The sequence below is a fragment of the Chiloscyllium punctatum genome, unplaced genomic scaffold (genome assembly GCF_047496795.1).
Source record: "Chiloscyllium punctatum isolate Juve2018m unplaced genomic scaffold, sChiPun1.3 scaffold_130, whole genome shotgun sequence".
NCBI lineage: Eukaryota > Metazoa > Chordata > Chondrichthyes > Orectolobiformes > Hemiscylliidae > Chiloscyllium > Chiloscyllium punctatum.
In genome coordinates, this window is record NW_027309864.1 from 374,521 (window position 1) to 389,866 (window position 15,346).

At 47.7% G+C, this 15,346-nt stretch overlaps 1 protein-coding gene across 1 annotated transcript in view; it reads right to left on the reverse strand.

Moving 5' to 3' along the window:
- Window positions 1–15,346, reverse strand: part of LOC140471624 (uncharacterized) — a 247,244-nt gene that overhangs the window by 30,757 nt on the left and 201,141 nt on the right. The window contains exons 19-24 of the mRNA XM_072567433.1: window positions 14,817–15,101; window positions 8,570–8,845; window positions 7,794–8,069; window positions 7,234–7,509; window positions 6,246–6,521; window positions 3,811–4,086 (exon numbers count right to left, since the gene is read on the reverse strand). Coding sequence (XP_072423534.1) covers window positions 3,811–4,086; window positions 6,246–6,521; window positions 7,234–7,509; window positions 7,794–8,069; window positions 8,570–8,845; window positions 14,817–15,101 — 1,665 coding nt within the window. The remainder of the gene's footprint in view (window positions 1–3,810; window positions 4,087–6,245; window positions 6,522–7,233; window positions 7,510–7,793; window positions 8,070–8,569; window positions 8,846–14,816; window positions 15,102–15,346) is intronic.

The window sequence follows — 15,346 nt, forward strand, 5'->3', positions numbered from 1 at the left end:
TGAGAAACTTAATAAAGCCAAAGCACAAAGGGATCTGGGAGTGCTAGTCGAGGATTCTCTAAAGGTAAACATGCAGGTTGAGTCTGTGATTAAGAAAGCGAATGCAATGTTGTCTCTTATCTCAAGAGGGTTGGAATATAAAAGCAGAGATGTACTACTAAGACTTTATAAAGCTCTGGTTAGGCCCCATTTGGAGTACTGTGTCCAGTTTTGGTCCCCACACCTCAGGAAGGACATACTGGCACTGGAACGTGTCCAGCGGAGATTCACACGGATGATCCCTGGAATGACAGGTCTAGCATATGAGGAACGGCTGAGGATACTGGGGTTGTATTCGTTGGAGTTTAGAAGATTAAGGGGAGATCTAATAGAGACGTACAAAATAATACATGGCTTTGAAAAGGTGGATGCTAGAAAATTGTTTCTGTTAGGCGAGGAGACTAGGACCCGTGGACACAGCCTTAGAATTAGAGGGGGTCATTTCAGAACGGAAATGCGGAGACATTTCTTCAGCCAGAGAGTGGTGGGCCTGTGGAATTCATTGCCACGGAGTGCAGTGGAAGCCGGGACGCTAAATGTCTTCAAGGCCGAGATTGATAGGTTCTTGTTGTCTAGAGGAATTAAGGGCTACGGGGAGAACGCTGGCAAGTGGAGCTGAAATGCGCATCAGCCATGATTGAATGGCGGAGTGGACTCGATGGGCCGAATGGCCTTACTTCCACTCCTATGTCTTATGGTATTATGGTCTTAAACAGCAGTGGCCCCAAAATAGATCCTTGCGGTACACCACTAGTAACTGAACTCCAGGATGAACATTTCCCAACAACCATCACCCTCTGTTTTCTTACAACTAACCAATTTCTGATCCAAACTGCTAAATCACTCTCAATCCCATGCCTCCATATTTTCTGCAATAGCCTACCGTGGGGAACTTTATTAAACACTTTACAGAAATCCATATACACCACATAACCACTTTACCCTCATCCACCTGTTCAGTCACCATCTCAAAGAACTATCCTTCACAAAACCATGTTTACTATCCCTAATCAACGTATTCCTTTCTGGATGATTATAAATCCCATCTCTTATAATCCTTTCCAACACTTTACCCACAACCGAAGTAAGGCTCACAGGTCTATAATTATCAGGGCTGTATCTATTCCCCTTCTTGAACAAGGGAACAACATTTGCTATCCACCAGTCTCCTGGCACTATTCCTGTAGACAATGACGGCATAAAGATCAGAGCCAAAGGCTCAGCAATCTCCTCCCCAGCTTCCCAGAGAATCCTCAGATAAATCCCATCTGGCCCAGGGGACTTATCTATTTTCACACTTTCCAGAATTACTAACATGTCCTTATCAACCTCAATCCCATCTAGTGTAGTAGCCTGTATCTCTGTTCTCCTTGACAACATTGTCTTTTTCCTGTGTGAATACTGACAAAAAATATTCATTTCGTGTCTCTCCTATCTCTTTGGACTCCATGCACAATTCCCCACTACTGTCCTTGATTGGCCCTAATCTCACTCGAGCCATTCTTTTATCCTGATATACCGATAGAAATCTTTAGGGTTTTCCTTGATCCTCATTGCCAAGGACTTCTCATGTCTCCCCCTGGCTCTTCTTAGCTCTCTCTTTACGTCCTTCCTGGTTAACTTGTAACTCTCAAGCGCCCTGAGTCTTCACATCTCATCCTAACGTAAGCCTTCTTCTTTCTCATGACAAGAGATTCCACTTCTTCAGTAAACCACAGCTCCCATGCTCAACCACTTGCTCCCTGCCTGACTGGTACATACTTATCAGGGACACTCAGTAGCTGTTCCATGAATATGTTCCACATTTCAATTGTGCACATCCCCTGCAGTTTCCTTCCCCATCCTGTGCATCCTAAATCTTGCCTAATCGCATCATAATTGCTTTTCCCCCAGCTATAACTCTTGCCCTGCTGTATATACCTATCGCTTTCCATCACTAAAGTAAACATAACTGAATTGTGGTCACTATCACCAAAGTGTTCACCTCCCTCCAAATCTAACACTTGGCCAGGTTCATTACCCATGACCAAATCCAGTGTGGCCTCAACCCTTGTTGGCCTGTCTACATACAGTATCAGGAAACCACCCTGCACACATTGGACAAAAACTGACCCACCTAAAGTATTTAAACTATAGTATTCCCAGTCAATATTTGGAAAGTTAAAGCCCCCCCATAACAACTACCCTGTTACTTTCACTCCTATCCAGGATCATCTTTGCGATCATCTTTGGAACTTTTCTGAGGCTGATATGTAACTCCCAACAGGGTGACCTCTCCTTTCCTGTCTCTAACCTCAGCCCATACTATCTCAGTTGACGAGTCCTCTCATGTCCTTTCTGCCACCGTAATACAGTCCTTGACTAACAATGCCACACCTCCTCTTCTTTTACAATCTTCTCTGTTCTTACTGAAATATCTAAATCTCGGAACCTGCAACATCCATTTCTGTCCCTACTCTATCCATATCTCCAAAATGACAATAATATTGAAGTCCCAGGTACCAACCCATGCTGCAAGTTCACCCATCTTATTCTGGATGCTCCTGACGTTGAACTAGACACACTACAAACCACCTTCCTGTCTGCCAGTATACTCCTACGACCTTGAAACATTATTTCTGACCTCACTACGCGAACCACCTGAACACTGGAACTACGTTTAAGGTTCCCATTCCCTTGCTGAATTAGTTTAAACTCTCCCGAACAGCATGAGCAAATTCCACCCTCCAGGGTATTGGTACCTCTCTGGTTCAGGTGTTGAACATCCAGTTGTAGAGGTCCCACCTGTCGCAGAATGAGCCTCAATTATCCATGTATCTGAATCCCTCCCTCCTGCACCAAACCTGTAGCCATGTGTTCAGCTGTGTTCCTCCCTGTTCTCACCTTGCTCACACATGGACAGGCAACAAACCAGAGATAACAACTGTTTGTTCTACCTCTAAGCTTCCACCCTATCTCCCTGAATATCTGCCTTACATCTCCATCCCTTTTCCTACAATGCCGTTGGTGCCTATGTGGACCACATCATGGGCTGCTCCCCATCAAAGATCCCAAAAACACAAGTAAAGCTCTCTCTACACTGTCCCCCAACAAACACTCTGAGGGACAGGGACAGAACGGGGTTAAATACAGAGTAAAGCTCCCTCTACACTGTCCATCCATCAAACACTCCCAGGAACAGGGACAGCACGGGGTTAAATACAGAGTAAAGCTCCCTGTACACTGTCCCCCTATCAAACACTCCTAGGACAGGGACAGTACGGGGTTAGAGACAGAGTAAAGCTCCTTCTACAGTGCCCCCCCATCAAACACACCCAGGGACAGGGACAGCACGGGGTTAGATACAGAGTAAAGCTCCCTTGACACTGTCCCACTTCAAACACTCCCAGGGACAGGGACAGCAGGGGGTTAGATACAGAGTAAAGCTCCTCTACACTGTCCCACCCATCAAACACTCCCAGGGACAGGGACAGCAGGGGGTTAGATACAGAGTAAAGCTCTCTCTACACTGTCCCACATCAAACACTCCCAGGGACAGGGACATCACAGGGTTAGATACAGAGTAAAGCTCCCTGTACACTGTCCCCCCATCAAACACTCCCAGGGTCAGGGACATCACAGGGTTAGATACAGAGTAAAGCTCCCTGTACACTGTCCCCCCATCAAACACTCCCAGGGACAGGGACAGGGACAGCACGGGGTAAGATACAGAGTAAAGCTTCCTCTACACTGCTGCATTCACAAGCACTGTACATTTTGGATCTGAGTTACCTGCTGTTTGATGAAACCTTCAAATTCCTTCAGCAACATTTGCGTCAGTTTGCCAATCGCTGTGTTATATTTTGTCGTATAAGCCTTGCAGAAGTTCTCAGTGTCTTTCTTCAGGAGTTTATCCAACTCCGTGACCTCACTCTCTCTCTGTTCCTCACCCACTTCCAGTTGCTGCTTAAATTTCTCCACCAGCTCCTTGGCCTTCGGCTTCAGACGGTTCCTCATTGACATTGGAGAGGTTTTCAGGATCACAGAGATATCATCATCATCTACCTCCTGAAATCAGACCACCCACAATTAATGGTGAGTAAAGCACACACTGCACACTGACAGGGACAGCACGGGGTTCGAGACAGAGTAAAGCTCACTCTACACTGGCCCCGCATCCCAGGGACAGGGACAGCATGAGGTTAGATACAGAGTAAAGCTTCTTCTACACTGTCCCCCCATCAAACACTCCCAGCAACAGGGACAGCAGGGGGTTAGATACAGAGTAAAGCTCTCTCTACACTGTCCCCCCATCAAACACTCCCAGGGACAGGGACAGCACGGGGTTAGATACAGAGTAAAGCTCTCTCTACACTGTCCCCCCATCAAACACTCCCAGGGACAGGGACAGCACGGGGTTAGATACAGAGTAAAGCTACCTCTACACTGTACCCCATCAAACACTCCCAGGACAGGGACAGCACGGGGTTAGATACAGAGTAAAGCTTCCTCTATACTGTCCCCCCATCAAACACTCCCAGGGACAGGGACAGCACGGGGTTAGATACAGAGTAAAGCTTCCTCTACACTGGCCCCGCATTAAACACTCCCAGGGACAGGGACAGCCGGGGTTAGATACAGAGTAAAGCTCACTCTACACTGTCCCCCCCATCAAACACTCCCAGGGACAGGAACAGCACGGGGTTAGATACAGAGTAAAGCTTTCTCTACACTGTCCCCCCCATCAAACACTCCCAGGGACAGGAACAGCACGGGGTTAGATACAGAGTAAAGCTTCCTCTACACTGTCCCCCCATCAAACACTCCCAGGGACAAGGACAGCACGGGGTTAGATACAGAGTAAAGCTCTCTCTACACTGTCCCCCCATCAAACACTCCCAGGGACAGGGACAGCACGGGGTTAGATACAGAGTAAAGCTACCTCTACACTGTACCCCATCAAACACTCCCAGGACAGGGACAGCACGGGGTTAGATACAGAGTAAAGCTTCCTCTATACTGTCCCCCCATCAAACACTCCCAGGGACAGGGACAGCACGGGGTTAGATACAGAGTAAAGCTTCCTCTACACTGGCCCCGCATTAAACACTCCCAGGGACAGGGACAGCCGGGGTTAGATACAGAGTAAAGCTCACTCTACACTGTCCCCCCCATCAAACACTCCCAGGGACAGGAACAGCACGGGGTTAGATACAGAGTAAAGCTCTCTCTACACTGTCCCCCCCATCAAACACTCCCAGGGACAGGAACAGCACGGGGTTAGATACAGAGTAAAGCTTCCTCTACACTGTCCCCCCATCAAACACTCCCAGGGACAAGGACAGCACGGGGTTAGATACAGAGTAAAGCTCTCTCTACACTGTCCCCCCCATCAAACACTCCCAGGGACAGGGACAGCACGAGGTTAGATACAGAGTAAAGCTCCCTCTACACTGTCCCCCCATCAAACACTCCCAGGGACAGGGACAGGGACAGCACGGGGTTAGATACAGAGTAAAGCTCCCTCTACACTGTACCCCATCAAACACTCCCAGGACAGGGACAGCACGGGGTTAGATACAGAGTAAAGCTTCCTCTATACTGTCCCCCCATCAAACACTCCCAGGGACAGGGACAGCACGGGGTTAGATACAGAGTAAAGCTTCCTCTACACTGGCCCCGCATTAAACACTCCCAGGGACAGGGACAGCCGGGGTTAGATACAGAGTAAAGCTCACTCTACACTGTCCCCCCCATCAAACACTCCCAGGGACAGGAACAGCACGGGGTTAGATACAGAGTAAAGCTCTCTCTACACTGTCCCCCCCATCAAACACTCCCAGGGACAGGAACAGCACGGGGTTAGATACAGAGTAAAGCTTCCTCTACACTGTCCCCCCATCAAACACTCCCAGGGACAAGGACAGCACGGGGTTAGATACAGAGTAAAGCTCTCTCTACACTGTCCCCCCCATCAAACACTCCCAGGGACAGGGACAGCACGAGGTTAGATACAGAGTAAAGCTCCCTCTACACTGTCCCCCCATCAAACACTCCCAGGGACAGGGACAGGGACAGCACGGGGTTAGATACAGAGTAAAGCTCCCTCTACACTGTCCCCCCATCAAACACTCCCAGGGACAGGGACAGCACGGGTTTAGATACAGAGTAAAGCTCCCTCTACACTGCTGCATTCACAAGCACTGTACGTTTTGGATCTGAGTTACCTGCTGTTCGATGAAACATTCAAATTCCTTCACCATCTTCTCCCTCAGTTTGCCAATCGCTGTGTTATATTTTGTTGTATAAGCCTTGCAGAAGTTCTCAGTGTCTTTCTTCAGGAGTTTATCCAACTCCGTGACCTCACTCTCTCTCTGTTCCTCACCCACTTCCAGTTGCTGCTTAAATTTCTCCACCAGCTCCTTGGCCTTCGGCTTCAGACGGTTCCTCATTGACATTGGAGAGGCTTTCAGGATCACAGAGATATCATCATCATCTACCTCCTGAAATCAGACCACCCACAATTAATGGTGAGTAAAGCACACACTGCACACTGACAGGGACAGCACGGGGTTCGAGACAGAGTAAAGCTCACTCTACACTGGCCCCGCATCAAACACTCCCAGGGACAGGGACAGCACGGGGTTAGATACAGAGTAAAGCTCCCTCCCTCTACACTGTCCCCCCATCAAACACTCCCAGGGACAGGGACAGCACGGGGTTAGATTCAGAGTAAAGCTCTCTCTACACTGGCCCCCCATCAAACACTCCCAGGGACAGGGACAGCATGGGGTTAGATACACAGTAAAGCTTCCTCGACACTGTGCCCCCATTAAACACTCCCAGGGACAGGGACAGCACGCGTTTCGATACAGAGTAAAGCTTCATCTACACTGTACCCGCATCCCAGGGACAGGGACAGCACGGACTTAGATACAGAGTAAAGCTCCCTCGACACTGACCCCCATCTAACACTCGCAGGGACACGGACAGCACGGGGTTAGATACAGAGTAAAGCTCTCTCTACACTGTCCCCCCCATCAAACACTCCCAGGGACAGGAACAGCACGGGGTTAGATACAGAGTAAAGCTCCCTCTACACTGTCCCCCCATCAAACACACCCAGGGACAGGAACAGCACAGGGTTAGATACAGAGTAAAGCTTCCTCTACACTGCTGCATTCACAAGCACTGTACATTTTGGATCTGAGTTACCTGCTGTTTGATGAAACCTTCAAATTCCTTCAGCAACATTTGCGTCAGTTTGCCAATCGCTGTGTTATATTTTGTCGTATAAGCCTTGCAGAAGTTCTCACTGTCTTTCTTCAGGAGTTTATCCAACTCCGTGACCTCACTCTCTCTCTGTTCCTCACCCACTTCCAGTTGCTGCTTAAATTTCTCCATCAGCTCCTTGGCCTTCGGCTTCAGACGGTTCCTCATTGACATTGGAGAGGCTTTCAGGATCACAGAGATATCATCATCATCTACCTCCTGAAATCAGACCACCCACAATTAATGGTGAGTAAGGCACACACTGCACACTGACAGGGACAGCACGGGGTTCGAGACAGAGTAAAGCTCACTCTACACTGGCCCCGCATTAAACACTCCCAGGGACAGGGACAGCACGGGGTTAGATACAGAGTAAAGCTTCTTCTACACTGTCCCCCCATCAAACACTCCCAGGGACAGGGACAGCACAGGGTTAGATACAGAGTAAAGCTCCCTCTACACTGCTGCATTCACAAGCACTGTACATTTTGGATCTGAGTTACCTGCTGTTTGATGAAACCTTCAAATTCCTTCAGCAACATTTGCGTCAGTTTGCCAATCGCTGTGTTATATTTTGTTGTATAAGCCTTGCAGAAGTTCTCAGTGTCTTTCTTCAGGAGTTTATCCAACTCCGTGACCTCACTCTCTCTCTGTTCCACACCCACTTCCAGTTGCTGCTTAAATTTCTCCACCAGCTCCTTGGCCTTCAGCTTCAGACGGTTCCTCATTGACATTGGAGAGGTTTTCAGGATCACAGAGATATCATCATCATCTACCTCCTGAAATCAGACCACCCACAATTAATGGTGAGTAAAGCACACACTGCACACTGACAGGGACAGCACGGGGTTAGAGACAGAGTAAAGCTCACTCTACACTGGCCCCGCATTAAACACTCCCAGGGACAGGGACAGCACGGGGTTAGATACAGAGTAAAGCTCCCTCTACACTGTCCCCCCCATCAAACACTCCCAGGGACAGGGACAGCACGGGGTTAGATACACAGTAAAGCTCTCTCTACACTGTCCCCCATCAAACACTCCCAGGGACAGGGACAGCATGGGGTTCGAGACAGAGTAAAGCTCCCTCTACACTGGCCCCCCATCAAACACTCCCAGGGACAGGGACAGCACGGGGTTAGATACAGAGTAAAGCTCCCTCTACACTGTCCCCCCATCAAACACTCCCAGGGACAGGGACAGCACGGGTTTAGATACAGAGTAAAGCTCCCTCTACACTGCTGCATTCACAAGCACTGTACGTTTTGGATCTGAGTTACCTGCTGTTCGATGAAACATTCAAATTCCTTCACCATCTTCTCCCTCAGTTTGCCAATCGCTGTGTTATATTTTGTTGTATAAGCCTTGCAGAAGTTCTCAGTGTCTTTCTTCAGGAGTTTATCCAACTCCGTGACCTCACTCTCTCTCTGTTCCTCACCCACTTCCAGTTGCTGCTTAAATTTCTCCACCAGCTCCTTGGCCTTCGGCTTCAGACGGTTCCTCATTGACATTGGAGAGGTTTTCAGGATCACAGAGATATCATCGTCATCTACCTCCTGAAATCAGACCACCCACAATTAATGGTGAGTAAAGCACACACTGCACACTGACAGGGACAGCACGGGGTTCGAGACAGAGTAAAGCTCACTCTACACTGGCCCCGCATCAAACACTCCCAGGGACAGGGACAGCACGGGGTTAGATACAGAGTAAAGCTCCCTTTACACTGGCCCCCCATCAAACACTCCCAGGACAGGGACAGCACGGGGTTAGATACAGAGTAAAGCTCACTCTACACTGTCCCCCCATCAAACACACCTAGGGACAGGGACAGGGACAGCATGGGGTTAGATACAGAGTAAAGCTCCCTCTACACTGAAACCCCATTAAACACTCCCAGGGACAGGGACAGCACGGGGTTAGATACAGAGTAAAGCTCCTTCTACACTGTCCCCCCCATTAAACACTCCCAGGGACAGGGACAGCACGGGGTTAGATACAGAGTAAAGCTCCCTCTACACTGTCCCCCCATCAAACACTCCCAGGGACAGGGATAGCACGGGGTTAGATACAGAGTAAAGCTCCCTCTACACTGTCCTCCCATCAAACACTCCCAGGGACAGGGACAGCACGGGGTTAGATACAGAGTAAAGCTCCTTCTACACTGTCCCCCCATCAAACACTCCCAGGACAGGGACAGCACGGGGTTAGATACAAAGTAAAGCTCCCTCTACACTGTCCCCCCATCAAACACTCCCAGGGACAGGGACAGCACGGGGTTAGATACAGAGCAAAGCTCCTTCTACACTGAAACCCCATCAAACACTCCCAGGGACAGGGACAGCACGGGGTTAGACACAGAGTAAAGCTCCTTCTACACTGTCCCCGCATCACACACTCCCAGGGACAGGGACAGCACGGGGTTAGATACAGAGTAAAGCTCCTTCTACACTGTCCCCCCATCAAACACTCCCAGGGACAGGGACAGCACGGGGTTAGATACAGAGTAAAGCTCCCTCTGCACTGTCCCCCCATCAAACACTCCCAGGGACAGGGACAGCATGGGGTTAGATACAGAGTAAAGCTTCCTCTACACTGTCCCCTCATCAAACACTCCCAGGGACAGGGACAGCACAGGGTTAGATACAGAGTAAATCTCCCTCTACACTGTCCCCCCATCAAACACTCCCAGGGACAGGGACAGCACGGGGTTAGATACAGAGTAAAGCTCCTTCTGCACTGTCCCCATCAAACACTCCCAGGATAGGGACAGCATGGGGTTACATACCGAGTAAAGCTCTCTCTACACTGTCCCCCCATCAAACACTCCCAGGGACAGGGACAGCACAGGGTTAGATACAGAGTAAAGCTCACTCTACACTGAAACCCCATCACACACTCTGGGGATGGGGGGTTGGGTGCGGCTGCAATCAAACCACATCTGTCCAGGAGCTAAAGTATTATGGCAAGTTCAGACAGAAGCTGGCATCCATCCTCACACTTACTGGCACCAACTGGAAAAGGGTCTCCTCGACAAGCCCCTTGCTTTCAATGGAGTGAAGAAACAGTTATAATCCTTTTAGGTGTTGCCACACTATGGTCCAAAGACAGACTGACCTGTGATGCCTCCCTGTTTGGCATCGGGGTGGTATTAGCTCTGTTAATGGGCAGTTGGCTCTCCGGCATACAAGGACAGCTCCATACCAGCCATCATCCAATAGTCTGACAGAAAGAGAGGTCCAAACTCTGAAGACTGACTTGAAGGAACAGCCTCCAGCCTCACTAGATACCTAGATGTCATGGTTCTTATTTGACATGCGATTACTGGGAGAGCACTGGCAGACTTACAAATGAGGAGAAAACTCTGCATTACGTTCAGTCTGATCGTCCTGGATCAGGTGGAGGGGCAGAGTGAAACCCCATCAGGAACGCCAATTATTCCTGTCAATGAGACTGTTTACCAACAGTAAACAGACAGTTTACTTCTGGGGATGAAGTTTGGCACCAAAACTACAGAAACGGCCCGACGTGTGTAAGACGCATGGTTGACATGAGGTCAGGTCCCACGACGTACAAAGTTCAGGAATGTGAGGCGATCCTGAACAAACATGTGGACACCACATAAAAGCTGCAACCCTGCAAATGGGGCATTCTCAGCCCCTCCGAACAGCCAGAAAGGCTGTAGGAACCCTTGGTTCTGCCCCTCTAATCAACATTGAAGAAACCTTGGAGTCTGAGGTGGACACAGCAGATGTCGCAGCCTCAACACCTTTACTATCTGATGACGATGAGGGATTTCTTCTAAGACACTCTGGGTGCAAGAGCCAGGCTACAATCTGAGACACATTGCCTGTATCTGCGTCAGAGTCAGAGGAACCAGACCTAGTCCAAAAATGCCCCGGAAGAAGCTACAGAAAAAGAACAGGCCCATGTCCCTGGACATACAGGGAGAGCGAAGTAATGATTGCAACAAGGTCAGGCAGGAGGACTCACAGAATATATGAGTTCCCTGACTGTACCAGATTAACAGCCCCAATCAGGAGCCTTGGCTGAAAGGTAAAAACAGGGAGTGTCAGAGATACCGACACTGAGCGCTCAGGGGTATCATATTCCCATGAGAGTGAAGGGTAAGGCTGGCAAGATTAAGGAACAAAAAAAAATGAATAAAAATATTGACATTCTAGTCAAGAATAAAAGAGAATCTTATTTTAAATGTAGATAACTTGGTTCTATTGAATCACTTCATTAATATAAAGAGTGCAGGGGCATTCTTAATAGAGAAATCAGGAAGGTAAAGGGGGGATATGAGAAATCTTGGGCAGGTAAGGTTAAGGATAGTCCAAAGAGATTCTACAAGGGCTTTTTAAGTAAGAGGATAACTAGAGAGATGGTAGGGTCTCTTAAAGATCTTGTCTTGATGTTGAAGCCCAGGAGATGAGAGAGCCACTAAATGAATATTTTGCATTAGGTTTTACTGTAGAAAAAGAAACAAAAGCTAAAGAACACAAAGAAATAAAACTGTGTGAGGAGAAACTTGATTTGAGTTTTTTGAGGAAGTTACCAAAGAGTTACGTCACATGGGATTCAGGGTGAGTTTGCCAATTAGATACAAGATTGGCTTAACGGCAGGAGATAGAGGGTGATGGTGGAGGGTTGCTTCAAGGACTGGAGGCCTTTGACCAGAGGTGTTCCACAGAGATCTGTGTTGGATCCTCTTCTGTTTGTCATTTATATAAATAATTTGGATAAGAATATAGAATATTACATTATGGGGTCAACCCTTTTGCTAATTTAAACCAGACACACAGAAAAGCTCACCTCACCTCGTAATCTGTAAAAGTATGAGTGACAAAGAACAACCAAATTCCACTATTTAAAGAAAACTTAACAATTTATTCTTTAACTCCAAACAAAAGGACATTAAACAACAACTATCCGCCATATAAGCCTCCCTTGGCTAATTGATTTATCCCTCTCCCCAACCTACAACACTATACCTGTCTGATAAAACCCCTGCTTAAGACTTACAAAAAAATGAAGTTTCAAAACCAGCCAGCTGTCAATTTTCCCTTTGTATATTCCTGTCTTCTTTTCTTTGGTCTTCTCCTGCACAGATCTTTCATAGATAAAGCTATGTTTCAGAGAGTGGATCTGAGGGTAGTCTGTACTGGTGCTCTTTGTCTCTCTGGCTAACTGTTCAAAATGTCTGATTTTTATAGCCCAAAACATCAGATCGTCTCACTGGTTTGATGTCGTCAAAACAATAAAATGCAAATTCAATTGAGTTAAATATCTTGGGACATAATTTATACTGATCGGCCAAATTCAAATTGTTGTGCAACAACTCTGTACCTGAGCTACATCTCAAATGTTATATCTTCAAATAATCCAGCACACTCTGTGCCCGCACATAGTCACATGACAGACTTACCAGCATTCACTCTCTGTTAAAAGTACAATACATTCTGGCAACTTCATAACAAGGGACAGGATTTACATGTGTGATTAGGGATCGTTAGCATGGTTTTGTGCGTGGGAAATCATGTCTCACAAACTTGATTGAGTTTTTTGAAGAAATGACAAAGAGGATTGATGAGGGCAGAGCAGTAGATGTGATCTATATGGACTTCAATAAGGCATTTGACAAGGTTCTCCATGGGAGACTGGTTAACAAGGTTAGATCTCATGGAATACAGGGAGAACTAGCCATTTGGATGCAGAACTGGCTCAAAGGTAGAAAACAGAGGATGGTGGTGGAGGGTTGCTTTTCAGACTGGAGGCCTGTGACCAGTGGAGTGCCACAAGGATCGATGCTGGGTCCACTGCTTTTAAGTTATATAAATGATCTGGATGTGAACATAGGAGGTAGAGTTAGTAAGTTTGCAAATGACCCCAAAATGGGAGGTGTCGTGGACAGCGAAGAGGGTTACCTCAGATTACAACAGGATCTGGACCAGATGGGCCAATGGGCTGAGAAGTGGCAGATGGAGTTTAATTCAGATAAATGCAAGGTGCTGCATTTTGGGAAAGCAAATCTTAGCAGGACTTATACACTTAATGGTAAGGTCCTGGGGAGTGTTGCTGAACAAAGAGACCTTGGAGTGCAGGTTCATAGCTCCTTGAAAGTGGAGTCACAGGTCGATAGGATAGTGAAGGCAGCGTTTGGTATGCTTTCCTTTATTGGTCAGAGTATTGAGTACAGGAGTTGGGAGGTCATGTTGCGGCTGTACAGGACGTTGGTTAGGCCACTGTTGGAATATCGTGTGCAATTCTGGTCTCCTTCCTATCGGAAAGATGTTGTGAAACTTGAAAGGGCTCAGAAAAGATTTACAAGGATGTTGCCAGGGTTGGAGGGTTTGAGCTACAGGGAGAGGCTGAACAGGCTGGGGCTGTTTTCCCTGGAGCGTCAGAGGCTGAGGGGTGACCTTATAGAGGTTTATAAAATCATGAGGGGGCATGGATAGGGTAAAGAGACAAAGTCTTTTCCCTGGGGTGGGGGAGTCCAGAACTAGAGGGGCATAGGTTTAGGGTGAGAGGGGAAAGATATAAAAGAGACCTAAGGGGCAACTTTTTCACACAGAGGCTGGTACGTGTATGGAATGAGCTGCCAGAGGATGGGGTGGAGGCTGGTACAATGACAACATTTAAAAGGTTAGGTATATGAATAGGAAGGGTTTAGAGGGATATGGGCCAAGTGCTGGCATATGGGACGAGATTAGGTTAGGATAACTGGTCAGCATGGACGAGTTGGATCAAAGGGTCTGTTTCTGTGCTGTACGTTTTTATGACTCTACTGCCAGAAACTCCTGCCATTGCTGTTCCACTGTCTTTCCTGTTAGAGTCCTCTCCCAGTCAATTCTACCCACCTCCTTCCTCATGCCTATATATTTTATTCAGCTGTAATACCGTTACCTCTGACTCTATCTTCTCCCTCTCAAAGTGCAAAGCTAATTCTATCATATTACGATTCACTGCTATCCAAGGATTCCTTCACCTCCAGCTCCTTTATCAAGTCTCCCTCATTGCACAACACTAAGTCCAGTATTGGCTGTTCCCTCGTGGGCTCCACCACAAGCTGCTCCAAAAAGACATCTTGTAGACATTCCACAAATTCCTTTAAGTGCAAACCACTACCACCCTGATTTTCTCAGTCCACCCGCGTATTGCAATGCCGCGTGATCACTGTAACTTTGCCTTTCCAACACGTCTTTTCTGTTTCCTGGCGTATCCTGTACCCCAGCATCTGACTACTGTTTGAAGGCCTGTACATAACTTCAACTATGGATTTCTTTTTACCATTGCGGTTTTGCAATTCACCAACTGAATAAAGGTGCCTCTACACTGTCCCCTATCAAACACTCCCAGGAACAGGGACAGCACGGGGTTAGATACAGAGTAAAGCTCCCTCTACACTGTCCTCCCCCATCAAACCCTCCCAGGACAGGGACAGCACGGGGTTAGATACAGAGTAAAGCTCTCTCTACACTGCAATAGTCAAATGCTTTGTTCTTGTTTCATTTGACTTACCTGTTGATTGATGAAACTTTCAAACTCTTTCAGTTTCTCCTGCCTCAGTTTCTCGATTGCTGAGGTGAATGTATTCCCGTACAATCTGTAGAATTTCTCAATCATCTCAGTCAGATGTTCCTTCAATTCAGTGACCTCCGTCTCACTCTCCCCCTCACTCTCTCCATCCTCCTCACTCCTCAACAGATGTGATCGGAAATCCTGGGTCAGCTCATCTGCCTTTTTATCCAGACACTCCCTCATCGATGCTGGAGTGATCTTCAGTATATCCTTGTTATCCTGCTGCTGAAACCAATACATGCAGATTAAATTGAGAGAAATTCTCAGCTTTGACATCCCCATCAAATACTCCCAGGGACAGGGACAGGACGGGGTTAGACACAGAATAAAGCTCACTCTACACTGTCCCACCCATCAAACACTCCCAGGGACAGGGACAGCACGGGGTTAGATTCAGAGTAAAGCTCACTCTACACTGTCCCACCCATCAAACACTCCCAGGGACAGGGACAGCACGGGGTTAGATACAG